Source organism: Lottia gigantea, assembly GCF_000327385.1.
Source record: "Lottia gigantea unplaced genomic scaffold LOTGIsca_60, whole genome shotgun sequence".
NCBI lineage: Eukaryota > Metazoa > Mollusca > Gastropoda > Lottiidae > Lottia > Lottia gigantea.
The window spans coordinates 593,956-610,474 of record NW_008710050.1 but is presented as its reverse complement, the minus strand read 5'-3'; the positions used below and the strand labels follow the sequence as shown (position 1 = coordinate 610,474).

Genomic DNA, 16,519 nt, shown 5'->3' with positions numbered 1-16,519 from the left:
AAACAATATTGGTCTAATCGATCTGAATAAAACAAATCATTGATATCAGTTTCGATAAGTCGATGTCGATTTACAGAAGACTTTTTACTGAGGCTAGTTTCACTAAACATGTTTAAAATAAATCAAGATGCTTGTAGAGAGTATTGTATTGTGAACCAATTAGATTACCAACCTCAAACCGACTAACGAATTCTTTTCCTGAAAACCTGGAAAAGTTATAATCTTTTGTTGGATTCTAGGTTTAGAAGCTTTTTCGGAGATTTCATATTTTCTGAAAAATTTAGAGATTTTATTGTAATAATAAAAATTTGGATTTTTCGCACCGTAAAATGGATTTATTTCAGTTATTATGCTTTGCAGGATTTTTAGGTGAGGGGATTTTTTTTATTTTTATTTAAATCTAGTAGAGAACAGCGATTTTTCTCATAAGGATAACAACTTAGGTTCACGAAGACCCTATCTATCAGATAGTCCTTGGTCAAACCTCCTGACAATCACTAGATCCTGTCAACGAACTCCGCGGTTTGGTCAAACCTCTTGACAATCACTGGATCCTGTCAACGAACTCCGCGGTTTGGTCAAACCTCCTGACAATCACTGGATCCTGTCGACGAACTCCGCGGTTTGGTCAAACCTCCTGACAATCACTGGATCCTGTCGACGAACTCCGCGGTTTGGTCAAACCTCCTGACAATCACTGGATCCTGTCAACGAACTCCGCGGTTTGGTCAAACCTCCTGACAATCACTGGATCCTGTCGACGAACTCCGCGGTTTGGTCAAACCTCCTGACAATCACTGGATCCTGTCGACGAACTCCGCGGTTTGGTCAAACCTCCTGACAATCACTGGATCCTGTCGACGAACTCCGCGGTTTGGTCAAACCTCCTGACAATCACTGGATCCTGTCAACGAACTCCGCGGTTTGGTCAAACCTCCTGACAATCACTGGATCCTGTCGACGAACTCCGCGGTTTGGTCAAACCTCCTGACAATCACTGGATCCTGTCGACGAACTCCGCGGTTTGGTCAAACCTCCTGACAATCACTGGATCCTGTCGACGAACTCCGCGGTTTGGTCAAACCTCCTGACAATCACTGGATCCTGTCGACGAACTCCGCGGTTTGGTCAAACCTCCTGACAATCACTGGATCCTGTCGACGAACTCCGCGGTTTGGTCAAACCTCCTGACAATCACTGGATCCTGTCGACGAACTCCGCGGTTCGGTCAAACCTCCTGACAATCACTGGATCCTGTCGACGAACTCCGCGGTTTGGTCAAACCTCCTGACAATCACTAGATCCTGCCGACGAACTCCGCGGTTTGGTTTACGATTTAATATATTATCTTATAACAGCTGATAAGTCGATCTATTTTTGGATATATTTTGATATATTTTGATATATTTTTATATTTTTTGAATGCGATGAGTCAGACGAGATGATTTGAATCCCGAGTATGGCTGTAATATGCAGGCTTTTACGAAGGCAAAAGGAAAATTAACAACTTCGCAGTCACTTTTAATTAAAATTACAGTTGAAATATAAATAGGGTATTTTCAGTTTTGTTTAAAATCATGAAAAAATTAACATATTCGAAATTATTTAAATTTGTGTGTGTTTTCAGTTTTGATCATCCCTCACCAGGAATCAGAAGCTAGATCCACCGCCAGTACCATAATTAATAAAATAAAAAACAAGGTTTGTTCCTCGAAGATGGGTTCTCGATTATCAATGTGTAAAGGTTACAAAGAGGAAAGCATTACCACAACTACCAGGCAGCCCACTTCCGGTCTAGACCTAACACCAACCATCCTTACAAGATCTCAAATAAAACCAACCGTCCCCGGGGGTGTCACTGCAGTAGCTATTGGCACCCTGGAGGTCATCAATAAGATCCATTCAAGAATTGGTGTCCTTATTTCTGGTAAGTATATGTTTTCGAGGAGTCACGATGGCTATTTGATGTAAAAAACTTGCTCTCTAACCTGACTGTCTATGGTTCAATTAGGCACAGGCCCGTAGCTAGGGGAGGGGGGGGGGGGACTACATTCGCCCCTCCCCCACTCCCCACTGCAGAATTCGAACAAATTCTCAATTGAAGCTGGAATCAGTCAGCTTTTGGCCCCCATGCAAATGCGTCCGCCCACCTTGGTACATTTGGCTGGTTGCGCGGCCTGATCAGCTTCCCCCTGTCAGTGATGCAGGTCCGATGATGCGACATGGATAACAGTGTCTAGTCGTTAAGATTGGAGGACCGAGACACCTCCGTCGATTCCTCGACAGTTTGGAATCGAAGAGAGAGGGCTATGCCAATCTAAATAATTCAAATTTACGTCGAGATGTCAAGATGAAAACTGAGTGAAAATCTAAAGTGTCTGATCGAGTAAGCTGATACTCGAGTAATCGAGTAGTCTCCCAACTCGCTGAGCCTCAACGACTTCCATAATGATTAATAATAAATACTTATATCATTAAACATTTCAATAATAACAAGGCAATGATTGTTCATTACATAATTCAATTTTAAATATTAAAGCGTATAGATCAATCGTGTTGAAAATTTTTACACATGAAAAGATTCAACATATAGCGCATTACATTATTTGAATGGCTTTTAGTAATTGTGAGTACGATATGTAGACACAGCTTCATAGAACAACAATCACTGGTTAAAGTTTTATGCAACGTTCTTCAAGTGACTGAGGACGACAGGGGAAACACGTCGAAACGTTACATAAAACTTTTACCAGTTATTGTTGTTCTATAAAGCTGTGTCTATATAATATAGAACACTGGTGTGTTAGGGAGTCTATAGGTCATGAAGTTAGAACTATATATTTCTACCTGATGTTAATTTTAGTTCAATCAGTTCAGTTGTTATAATTAATATATATGTGATCCTCAAAACTAAATCAAAACTCGAAATATCAATTCACAAATATAATTTACTAAATGTATGGAAATTAATTGTAAAAAATCGTGCGTAATCAAAACCAATTCAAAACTATCCACAGTGACAGTAACACGAGGACTCGGTTTTACGGAAACTGCCGAGTTTTCGAATGTACTTGAAATTGATGTAAAAAATAGTGCGTTATATAAACTAAATAAAATTTCAACCCGATCGCTTTCCAATCAGCTCACCATCGATCTCTCTGTTCTAATACAAAGTGCAGTGTATTTTAATAAAATATATTGATGAAACCAGATTAAATGGATGGTGACACGCAATATTTACTTTAGTTTTAATTTATTTAATGATGATATAATATGACAAAAGTTGAAAAAACGATACCAGCATACATTCACTATTTAATGCTTTGTTTTCTCGTCCTCGTCTAATATAATTATTACACCTGGTTCACAAGTCGACTTTTATACTTTTTATAAAGAATTTATAATACAAAGGAACTTTTTTCCATATTCCGATTTTCTGGAAGAGATCTTTGAGCCCAAGGAAAAAGTTGCATTTATCACAACATTCGGACTCTAATAGTACTTGATATACCAGTGGAACAATCAACCCGATTTTCATCATTTTCTCCGTACCCAGTCTTATGGATTGGACAATAAACCGAGGCTCCGTTTGCAACAACATGAGATACCCAGACCCCTCAATGGTGGGCTCATGTCTCTGCCTTGGCTAAATTTCCTACATAACGTCAAGAACTAATATAAAACCATTTCATTCGATAAATATATTTGACGACTGATAATCAGAGGACGGATTTTGTGATTTCAAATTTGACACTAATTTCTCATTATTTGTGTCATTGCTGATATTAATTTATTTTGTAGATTTTACCAGGCAAGCAGTGATGTCACGTGGACCTGATGGACTCCATGTTGATGATTCCAGTTTAACAAAAGTGATGTCATCTCAGTTGCAATGTGCATCAGAGTGTATACTAGACGATACGTGTCTTGGATTTGCCTATTCCCAACCCAGTAAAAAATGTCAGTTGATGTCGGATTCAATTTTAGATTCTGGTGATTTTATAAACGAACACGGTTGGAAAATATATTACCTGTAGTTAAATTTTGATTATTAAAAAGGTAAAGCGTTATTTGAATGTAGATGTAAATGATATTTTTATAGAATTTCTGTCAATTAACTTGGTCTTAATCAATCAATTAAACCGGAAGTAAAATTGTCTTTTGTTGATAAAACTGGAAGTGAAAATGTATGGTTAAAAATGACGGCCAACCATCACCAACCGCCAAAACCAACCGAATTGAAAGTAAAAAATCATTGATTTTAAACCGATAACCCAACGGTAACAATAAATGTAAAAAACCTTACCAAAAAGGGCTTTAGCCTACCACACAAACTCGCTAACCTGAAGTAAAATTTATTGTTTAAGGCTAAATCATCCGACAGGACCAATCTTTCATACCGGAAGTTTAAAACAGGTAGTATATGTGGAGATCTTCACGTAGTTCAACGGTTATCAATAGTCAAACCTCTTTTTTGTTATGTTTGGTGTAAGTTGTGTTATCTACTGACCTTGCTGATAGAGATACTGTCAATGATATAGAACTGATTACAGATCTGCTTCGTCACGTAGGTAATAAGAAAAGCACTCTTAGAGATATTCAATATTTCTGTGTCACAGAACTTTTCATACAGAGCTGAGATTTTACTCAAATTAGAAGCAGCTCTTACAGGCGAATAACTTATTGTATCAAAGTAAAAATACATCAATTTATACCTTAGGGCACAATGTTTCTGGTATTATCACATTAATCTTCCAAATTCTACCTTTTCTTGGTGTGAGGGGTATTATGAATTTATTAAAAACGTAGTTATACGAGAAGTATTTAGTGGCTCGGGGGCTGCTACCAATGTATCAGCAATGAGTTGTTCAGATTGCAGTTTTCTTTTGCGGTTCGGATTCGTACTACCTGTACTTGTTTTATTTATTGTTTTATAGAGGTAATATATCAGAAGGTACCTATTTACAATCATTTACAAAACACAATAGAAAGTTTAATAGAAATTAATAATATGCCAATTGATACAAATATTTTTTGTTATAAATAATAGGTTAGGATTAACACTAGGATATGAAGATGGATATAAATAGATGAACGATGCTGCCTGTTGATAATATGCTTACACTTGACAATTACTTGTTTACAGCCCTAAGCTAGCTTGTTTACACTCGACGGTTGCTTGTTTACAATCGATGGTTGCTTGTTTACAGCTCTAGGATAGCTTGCTTACATTTGACGGTTGCTTGCTGACAACCCAAGGATAACTTGTTTACATTCGACGGTTGCTTGTTTACAGCACTAGGATAGCTTGTTTACACTTGACGGTTGCTTGTTGACTACCCAAGGATAACTTGTTTACACTCGACTTTTGCTTGTTTACAGCGCTAGGATATCTTGCTTACATTTGACGGTTGCTTGTTGACAACCCTAGGATAACGTGTTAACAGCTTGATGATGGCTTGTTTACAATCGAGGATGACTCGAGGATGTACACCCATGAGTATTGATGGTTAATTAAAACTCCCAGGTCTCTTTTTACAAGCTATCAATATTACACAAGCTATGTCTGTTTACTTGCTGACAATCTAGAGCGTATGGAAGATTAAGGACCTACAGTGGAGTTGCGCCGAATTAACAGGGCGTGCTTGTATTTAAGTTTGGGTGATGGACTGCATGCTAAGGTTGGTCTGAACAGATGGACTCTTCGATGGTGGCTCGGTGACATCTAACATGAGGATAGTTTGGTACAGAATAAGTTTAATCTCAAAGCAGGTCATTGAAATGCTGGCATGCACGAGGAGTCAGATACCCTCTAATCTTGCTCGCTAGGAGAACTGTGATCTCTGTCGTAATTTCGTCCATAAAGAGAGGCAGATAAGAGAGGCTTCTCGCGCCCGCGGTTAACAAACTCAATCCTGTTCTGACGATATTTCCAATGCTCGTGTTCAAGTCGAAGCTGTCCTCGATGGGAAACTAAAATTTGCGGGAAAACGTACGGCGTCGTGAACGTTCCCCACAATTTGATGTAGTTGAAATGTCCATTAGCTTCTTTTGTGGGTCGACCACAACTTGATATGTCGGTCGATTCACATTTAAGCATGACACAGACTTGAGTGTACCATTGTAAACCGTCGATTTGATGGATTCCGTCAAAAACCCCGAGGGCGTAAAGTTCTTCAGTACCATTCAATTTTTGGTAATCAAGATAACAACAAACTTCACCCTGACAGACCTTTACTTTCGCTTTAGCTTGAGTTAGAGGAATGTACTGGAAGTTGTCCTGGTTGTTCATCATGTGTATCCAGCCCGCCATCATCATCTGTCGGCTCAGTGAAAACAGTTGAATAGGATCGGTGTTGGAAATCACGTTACTCGAGCCCACATGGTTGTTTCCATGATGTCTGTGAGAACGCCGTCTAGATTGAAACGGTAGCCAATTATTTTGTGGAAGATTTTCCCAGTTTTCGGGGTGAATTCGTTGCCTATCTGGTACCAACAAATGACGTCTGTGTTGGCGCGGGTTACATTTGACGTCTGCTATCAGTAGTTTCCCGCCACTGAACAAACCGTCGTTGTAATAATAGGACTCGGTTCGTTTAGGTGAATAGATTCCACTGCCGTGAAAATTAAACAACGGAAAATGAATATTTGCTGCTAATAAATTAATTTTGAAATGTTTGGCGAAGGCGGAATGGAATTGTATGGCTGCTAGGAGGGGTAGGGAATCCATCCAAGCCGTGGGTAATACCACGTTCTCTACTCCCAGTTCGTCTATCAAATCAACTGCTGGGGTTTTAAACAATATATCGAAACAGGTGAACACACCAAATTTTCCGAATGGAGTTTGAAACGTAACTCGCTCTGGTATTTTTGGTGTATCGAACTGAGCCTCGAAGTATAGATTTTGTTTATGGTATCGAGCAACTAAACGACCCTGTGGATCAAAAACAACGTTAGTATTATACTGGTACTGACCGTCTGTACACGAAACGTCTGTGTTCGAATCACATGGTTTCTTGTCGCCCATATTCGCGACGATATAAATATTGTGTTCTCTTGCCATACAACTCAATCGCGTTTGTACCTCGGAACCCTGGGTTATGTTCGTTCTGTTACAAGGAGTCCATGAGACGGATTGTGGGTCGGGGATATCTTCTAAATATGGTTTAATGGTATCTCTGTTGAAGTTGACTCCATAAATACCATCTTCAGGGAAAACGATGATGTCGACATTCTAGAAAAAAAAAAACAACGGAGGGTAGAAATTGATATGAAAGATTATGTAATAGCTTTTCTGGATAAGCTAATAAAATAATTACATACGATTATTTCCCTGGCCCCGCCGCATAACAGCGCAACAGTTTTGACGATATCAAAATTAATCCCGATCTATAGGGGCTCATTAATGCCTAGTTTTTGTTTTCAATTAAATTGTTTGGCTACTGGTGCTCTCTAATACTCTCCAATTCGTTTTTTTGGGAGCCGCGGTGCCTCAGTGAGCTAGTAAGATTTGCTGGTGAAGTTCAATTTATTAATAGCTTCTTACCTCCCCTGCAGCTCGTCTGACTTGTTCTTCATAAATATCTAAATTCTTCTTCATATTGACCAGAGCCTGAGATCTAGAAACAGTTCTTATATTGACCGGCATTATCACAGCATGTTCATAGACAGCAGCTCTGTAGGACGGTCTCAGACCCATACAGACATTGATGCCTGCAATTACCAGACATAGCAGAACAGTTAATTCCATCTTCGGTTAGAATTCTATTACATATGATAAGAAGATACGAGTTGACACTAAACACTGAACAGCATTTCACATGTATTCTAATGATATTAATACGCACCCACTTACTTAATCAGTTAAAGGAAAGGTGCCATTTACATAAAATAGTTCATCTAAAAACTTCATCTTGTCATCGCGTTTTTTTCAAAAACTAGAGATGGTCGCACACTTAACTAGTTCTATCTTCTTACTATGTAAAGTATATCAGAGCCCAAACCAAAACATCTGTCCCTATTCCAGCCTCTGATAGCTAATTGGACAGATGTCAGCTGGTGTAGAGACAGAAAAAATAGGCGGGCGTTTTAAACCTTTTTAGATACCTCAGGTATTGGAAAGATGAATCTTTTTGTAGTTCAGTCATACCACCATTTTCTCCCTACACCATTTATGTCATGTCTCCGGTTCCATCAAAGTTTCTTTTTTGCGATACTGAACTAGCATCGGCCATTTAAAACTGCGTACATCTTTGGAGGTGTGGAAAATCCACAGGGTATTTTTCTCCTGACTCTACTCCAGCTGACAACTGTCAAAATATCCATCAGAGGCTGGAATAGAGGCAGAGCAAGGGGTTTGCTTATGTCCTTAAATATATATACATATATGACCTTTAATAATATGTATTATTAGGCTTCTCGAATCATTAATAAAACCTGTTACAGTCTCTTATAATTATAATATACGATGCTTGTATCGTGGAAATAAAAAACCCTGTTTGCAGTTTTATAATATTAAATGGAACAATCCTTTTAAATGATCGTCCTTTGATGATAAAGCCTGTTTACAATCTGGTACTAGTATGTAAAACTCACGATAATAATAACTATCAACCTGATCATACGATAAATTCCCTCACCCCACACTTCTTATCTTCTTACAATCTGGTAGTTATCTCCCTTTATCTTGTTATTAAACCTTAATATCTAACAATAATCACTGATATTTGTCAAATTCAAGTTATCTTGAAAACCCCCTTTATATCATAATTTTGCGTCATTTTTTATCAAACACATGATGATTAAGAAAAGAAGGCAAGGATAACGATAAACGTGTTATTTTTTAAAAAAATTAAAATAAGATAAAATCGCAGTTTTTTCTTCGTTGATCGCGACTAGTGTAACGAGTGACACCAAAAGACCTAAATAACACCAGCTAGACTTGAATTCTCAACTACCAAATTAACATTACAGAATCATCCAATTTGAACCAATCCAACTACCAACTACTGCGACTACCAACAACTACCTAGTCTGTGATATCAGCATCCGCTGGAAGAGAACGTTAACTTGTTATCTACCAACTACATAGTCTGTGATATCAGTTAGCTGGAAGCGAACGTTAACTTGTCATCTTTCAACAACTACCTAGTCTGTGATATCAGTTAGCTGGGCGTTAATTTGTCACCTGCCAACAACTACCTAGTCTGTGATATCAGTTAGCTGGAAGCGGACGTTAACTTGTCATCTACCAACAACTACCTAGTCTGTGATATCAGTTAGCTGGAAGCGGACGTTAACTTGTCATCTACCAACAACTACCTAGTCTGTGATATCAGTTAGCTGGGAGCGGACATTAACTTGTCATCTACCAACAACTACCTAGTCTGTGATATCAGTTAGCTGGAAGCGGACGTTAACTTGTCATCTACCAACAACTACCTAGTCTGTGATATCAGTTAGCTGGAAGTGGACATTAAATTGTCATCTACCAACAACTACCTAGTCTGTGATATCAGTTAGCTGGAAGTGGACGTTAACTTGTCATCTACCAACAACTACCTTGTCTGTGATATCAGTTAGCTGGAAGCGGACGTTAACTTGTCATCTACCAACAACTACTTAGTCTGTGATATCAGTTAGCTGGAAGTGGACATTAACTTGTCATCTACCAACAACTACCTAGTCTGTGATATCAGTTAGCTGGGAGCGGACGTTAACTTGTCATCTACCAACAACTACCTTGTCTGTGATATCAGTTAGCTGGAAGCGGACGTTAACTTGTCATCTACCAACAACTACCTTGTCTGTGATATCAGTTAACTGGAAGTGGACATTAACTTGTCATCTACCAACAACTAACTAGTCTGTGATAACAATTAACTGGAAGTGGACGTTAACTTGTCATCTACCAACAACTACCTAGTCTGTGATATCAGTTAGCTGGGAGCGGACATTAACTTGTCATCTACCAACAACTACCTAGTCTGTGATATCAGTTAGCTGGAAGCGGACGTTAACTTGTCATCTACCAACAACTACCTAGTCTGTGATATCAGTTAGCTGGGAGCGGATGTTAACTTGTCATCTACCAACAACTACCTAGTCTGTGATAACAGTTAACTGGAAGTGGACGTTAATTTGTCATCTACCAAAAACTACCTAGTCTGTGATAACAGTTAACTGGAAGTGGACGTTAATTTGTCATCTACCAACAACTACCTAGTCTGTGATAACAGTTAACTGGAAGTGGACGTTAATTTGTCATCTACCAACAACTACCTAGTCTGTGATATGAGTTAGCTGAAAGTGGACGTTAACTTTTCATCTACCAACAACTACCTATTACCTGAGGTTGCCCGAATTTCTAACCCTTGAGGCCGAGAAGAGGGGGAGGGGACGCCTCTGGTAGAGCTGTCGTGGACCACTGAACATTTGTGTCTTTTGACGGAGTGGTGTGATAAGAAAAGGTTACTATTGAAGTCTGGAACATCATGTCAATATGATTTATATTTTAGATATAACTGAGCCTGATAATTAAGACTCGATCATCATAGTGATATACGTTACTGAAAGGGGTAATGAGCCATCATATTCATGAAGAGTAATGAGTTAGACTCGATCATCTCGTCAGTATATGGTAAAGAGTACAATGAAGTAGACGAGAACATCACGCAGGGTGGTAAAAGCGGTCGTCACTGTATAGGTATATTGTAAAGTAATGAATAAATAAGTACTCAAGAACCCGGTATATACCTCTTCAGAACTCATCAACATAACAAAAATATCATCTTTATACTCATAATATACTATCTCATATACTATTAGTTACCATGACAACCTTTTTACTTCAAAACATCTAAAAACCTAGAGGTCTAGTACTCTGATATCCTGCATTGCACACGTTACATAACTAGACATCTTATAACTACGATAGATTAAATTATAGCTATATTGTAAATATCTTTTGTCAGGACAGACGTCCGCTCTGGACCAAAATATGTCCATTACTTTAAAAGCTTCAATATATTTTAATGATAACTTTTTACAGATTTTTATAAATAAATATTTGAGAAATAAGTTGATGTGGCAGTGCCTTAGAATATTTTGACCTACGTTTAAGTCTGAAAAATGTCTCAATAAGATGTGTCTTTGAGTTCAATTGGGATCCAGAACAATCCTGTGTAGCTGTGAGATACATGATGTGAATATCCACAGAATGTCAATGGATAAGCAAATTGTTGACGCTAAATTGTTCCCCATTTACACTGTCTAATGCTGTTTGTACTTGTTAGTTAAGAAGAATCACAAATGTAAAACATAACCAATAGCGTTTCTAGAAAACATCAGGCGTGGGGGGCTGAGCAAGGGCCACAAAATTGGTGGGGGGAGGGGCAGGGGGAATAAGATGCTCAGTGGGAAGGCCTGTTGCTGTATTGTTTGGAATCATAAAAAAAAACAGTTGTCCACACCCCCAGGGAATGAAAACATACCGGGTTGGGAACCAGGGATCTAAGAAATGATGCAACGTCCATGTAACGTTCTCAATTTATCATTTGGGTAAAAAGATATTATTACCGACCTCCTGATTCAATCAGATTGTAACCATTCTTTAGATATTATACACCCAACATCATCATCACAGTACCAAGGTATTGATATTACTTCATGTTGGTTTTTTCACAACACTAATTAAAGAGAATTTATATACGTACGGCTGTGGCGTCAGGCATCTGATACCACATTTCATTATGGAATACTTACACACTTATAATTGATATACTTCCTCGTATGAAAAGTTCATAGCTCCTACTACTGTTTCGCCGGTGTGTTCTTTTGGACTTCGGGATTCATTTTGCGTTAGTACTTGATTTGTGTATTTTTATACAAAGATCACTGATATTACCTACTATGATAATACAATATTACCAAAACATGAAATGAAATGAATGGAGTTTTACGTCCCACTTTTCTGCACCAAGTGAGCTAATGAAGACAGTTCACTTTTGAAAATCTTAGAAGAATACTTAACCTTTGAAGGGTGAAGATGAGAGAAAGTGCCGGTATCATCCACCAGGTGTTTTTCTGCGAACTCTTCAGTTTTAGAGGAAGAATAATAGATCATGTGTATCCGTTACTATGACAGCCAATAGTCATAAATATCAGACGAGAATCGCGAGTCTTTCATGTTCTATGTATATTCTAAAAATACCACGTTCTTTAAATACTCCATGCAGAATCATCAAAACATGTTTTCTGTGATATAGAGGTATATTTACCGACCACGTCTTTCTATGCACTATCAATCATTGACTCTATAGCCTACTGTCTGACTCCCATAAGCTTATGTCACTGTACTAAGGTTCTGGGCAGTGGCGGAGACAGGTTTACGTCCGAGGGGAGGGGGGAGGGTGCGAGATATATGAGATTGCCTGAATCTCTGACCTGGTTATGAGATTTTTGCCCGAAAAACTTTCTTTTGGGGCTGCCCCCTCTGCTCCCCTTAGGCCCCGCCACTGGGTTCTGGGTTCTGAAAATGTGAGAAAGGTGGAGCATTGCAGATTATAATTGCCAATCTTGACATAAAATATTTTTGTGATAAAAGAACTTTTCATATTTGCAATTGTTAGTCAGAAACACCGCGCATGTCGTCTGTATAAATTACCGGGCATGTCGTCTGTATAAATGACCGCGCATGTCGTCTGTATAAATTACCGCACATGTCATGTCGTCTGTATAAATTACCGCGCATGTCGTCTGTATAAATTACCTGAGTAAGAATGTTGTTTATGGAACCTCATATTAGTCACTGTATTTTCTCGACACATATTACTACAGAAAAATCTTAACGATACATTTCGTGCGGATGGGACAAAACTTCGAGTCCAATGGGGTGCGTTTAAGATTTACAATAAAATTAAATCTATGATAGAATTAGAAAATTGGTACCACTGTCCTTGTTAATTATCTCTCAATGCTATGGCGCATTATACCTCGTTTCTCATCACCTATGAAATAATTTTACCTATCTTTATTCATCTAACAATGTAGAAAGAAGTAGAGCGAAAACTAAACTCCAATACTCTACTATCTTACAGAACCAGTCAACTTTCATTATAATATATATATAATATAGTTACTGATAGTTACTGATAGTTACTGATAGTTAGTTACTGATAGTTAGTTACTGATAGTTAGTTACTGATAGTTAGTTACTGATAGTTAGTTACTGATAGTTACTGATAGTTACTGATAGTTAGTTACTGATAGTTAGTTACTGATAGTTAGTTACTGATAGTTAGTTACTGATAGTTACTGATAGTTAGTTACTGATAGTTAGTTAATGATAGTTAGTTACTGATAGTTACTGATAGTTACTGATAGTTAGTTACTGATAGTGAGTTACTGATAGTTACTGATAGTTAGTTACTGATAGTTACTGATAGTTAGTTAATGATAGTTAGTTACTGATAGTTAGTTACTGATAGTTACTGATAGTTAGTTACTGATAGTTACTGATAGTTAGTTACTGATAGTTACTGATAGTTAGTTACTGATAGTTACTGATAGTTAGTTACTGATAGTTAGTTACTGATAGTTAGTTACTGACAGTTAGTTACTGATAATTACTGATAGTTACTGATAGTTAGTTACTGATAGTTATTGATAGTTAGTTACTGATAGTTAGTTACTGACAGTTAGTTACTGATAGTTACTGATAGTTAATTATTGATAGTTACTGATAGTTACTGATAGTTACTGATAGTTACTGGTAGTTAGTTACTGATAGTTAGTTACTGATAGTTACTGACAGTTAGTTACTGATAGTTAGTTACTGATAGTTACTGATAGTTACTGATAGTTAGTTACTGACAGTTAGTTACTGATAGTTACTGATAGTTAGTTACTGATAGTTAGTTACTGACAGTTAGTTACTGATAGTTACTGATAGTTACTGATAGTTAGTTACTGATAGTTAGTTACTGATATTTAGTTACTGATAGTTAGTTACTGATAGTTAGTTACTGATAGTTACTGACAGTTAGTTACTGATAGTTACTGATAGTTAGTTACTGATAGTTAGTTACTGATAGTTACTGATAGTTAGTTACTGATAGTTATTGATAGTTACTGATAGTTAGTTACTGATAGTTAGTTACTGATAGTTACTGATAGTTACTGATAGTTACTGATAGTTACTGATAGTTACTGATAGTTACTGATAGTTACTGATAGTTATTAACAGTTAGTTACTGATAGTTAGTTACTGATAGTTACTGATAGTTAGTTACTGATAGTTAGTTACTGATAGTTAGTTACTGATAGTTACTGATAGTTACGTTACTGATAGTTACTGATAGATAGTTACTGATAGTTATTGATAGTTAGTTACTGATAGTTACTGATAGTTAGTTACTGATAGTAAGTTACTTGTAGTTAGTTACTGATAGTTAGTTACTGATAGTTAGTTACTGATAGTTAGTTACTGATAGTTACTGATAGTTACTGATAGTTAGTTACTGATAATTACTGATAGTTACTGATAGTTAGTTACTGATAGTTACTGATAGTTACTGATAGTTACTGATAGTTAGTTACTGATAGTTAGTTACTGATAGTTAGTTACTGATAGTTACTGATAGTTACTGATAATTACTGATAGTTACTGATAGTTACTGATAGTTAGTTACTGATAGTTAGTTACTGATAGTTATTGATAGTTAGTTACTGATAGTTACTGATAGTAACTGATAGTTACTGATAGTTACTGATAGTTAGTTACTGATAGTTAGTTACTGATAGTTAGTTACTGATAGTTACTGATAGTTAGTTACTGATAGTTACTGATAGTTACTGATAGTTACTGACAGTTAGTTACTGATAGTAACTGATAATTACTGATAGTTACTGATAGTAACTGATAATTACTGATAGTTACTGGTAGTTACTGATAGTTACTGATAGTTAGTTACTGATAGTTACTGATAGTTAGTTACTGATAGTTAGTTACTGATAGTTACTGACAGTTAGTTACTGATAGTTACTGATAGTTAGTTACTGATAGTTAGTTACTGACAGTTAGTTACTGATAGTTACTGATAGTTACTGATAGTTAGTTACTGATAGTTAGTTACTGATATTTAGTTACTGATAGTTAGTTACTGATAGTTAGTTACTGATAGTTACTGACAGTTAGTTACTGATAGTTACTGATAGTTAGTTACTGATAGTTACTGATAGTTAGTTACTGATAGTTATTGATAGTTACTGATAGTTAGTTACTGATAGTTACTGATAGTTACTGATAGTTACTGATAGTTACTGATAGTTACTGATAGTTACTGATAGTTACTGATAGTTACTGATAGTTATTAACAGTTAGTTACTGATAGTTAGTTACTGATAGTTACTGATAGTTAGTTACTGATAGTTAGTTACTGATAGTTAGTTACTGATAGTTACTGATAGTTACTGATAGTTAGTTACTGATAGTTACTGATAGATAGTTACTGATAGTTATTGATAGTTAGTTACTGATAGTTACTGATAGTTAGTTACTGATAGTAAGTTACTTGTAGTTAGTTACTGATAGTTAGTTACTGATAGTTAGTTACTGATAGTTAGTTACTGATAGTTACTGATAGTTACTGATAGTTAGTTACTGATAATTACTGATAGTTACTGATAGTTAGTTACTGATAGTTACTGATAGTTACTGATAGTTACTGATAGTTAGTTACTGATAGTTAGTTACTGATAGTTAGTTACTGATAGTTACTGATAGTTACTGATAATTACTGATAGTTACTGATAGTTACTGATAGTTACTGATAGTTAGTTACTGATAGTTAGTTACTGATAGTTAGTTACTGATAGTTAGTTACTGATAGTTATTGATAGTTAGTTACTGATAGTTACTGATAGTAACTGATAGTTACTGATAGTTACTGATAGTTAGTTACTGATAGTTAGTTACTGATAGTTAGTTACTGATCGTTACTGATAGTTAGTTACTGATAGTTAGTTACTGATGTTACTGATAGTTACTGACAGTTAGTTACTGATAGTTACTGATAATTACTGATAGTTACTGGTAGTTAGTTACTGATAGTTAGTTACTGATAGTTAGTTACTGATAGTTAGTTACTGATAGCTACTGATAGTTAGTTACTGACAGTTAGTTACTGATAGTTACTGATAGTTAGTTTAGGTAAAGTTATGCCAATAATATCTAACAAAATGTCAATAAACAGTGAATTGTCTGATACAATATGGCGAATAAATAACAGGCCTTGGACTGGTTGGTACCAGAAACTGGTTCCTGGTGTTCATAGAGAATGAGAAACTTGAGCTTTGATGAATTTAGAATTGTTTTCGGGTTTCGTTTTGCAGTTCAGATTGTTAGTTCATAGTTTTATTTATTAGTACCAGATCTATATATAACATACCCTGATATTCTACTATCAATATTACATGGTTTCCGTACTTTAATTCTTAACATAAAAAAAACAAAAATAAT

The 16,519-nt window shown here is 36.5% G+C and overlaps 2 protein-coding genes across 2 annotated transcripts; one reads left to right on the top strand and one right to left on the bottom strand.

The window, feature by feature from the left end:
* Positions 1-1,716: 1,716 nt before the first annotated feature.
* Positions 1,717-4,037, top strand: LOTGIDRAFT_166669 (hypothetical protein; the record flags this gene model as incomplete). The annotated part of the gene is made up of 2 exons (XM_009064091.1): positions 1,717-1,927; positions 3,802-4,037. The coding sequence occupies 2 exons, from the start codon at positions 1,717-1,719 to the stop codon at positions 4,035-4,037; spliced, it is 447 nt and encodes a 148-aa protein (XP_009062339.1).
* Positions 4,038-5,812: 1,775 nt separating this feature from the next.
* Positions 5,813-7,750, bottom strand: LOTGIDRAFT_128172 (hypothetical protein; the record flags this gene model as incomplete). Its single annotated transcript, XM_009064090.1, has 3 exons — positions 5,813-6,371; positions 6,498-7,234; positions 7,547-7,750. 3 exons carry the CDS (start codon positions 7,748-7,750, stop codon positions 5,813-5,815), a joined length of 1,500 nt encoding a protein of 499 aa, XP_009062338.1.
* Positions 7,751-16,519: the final 8,769 nt, after the last annotated feature.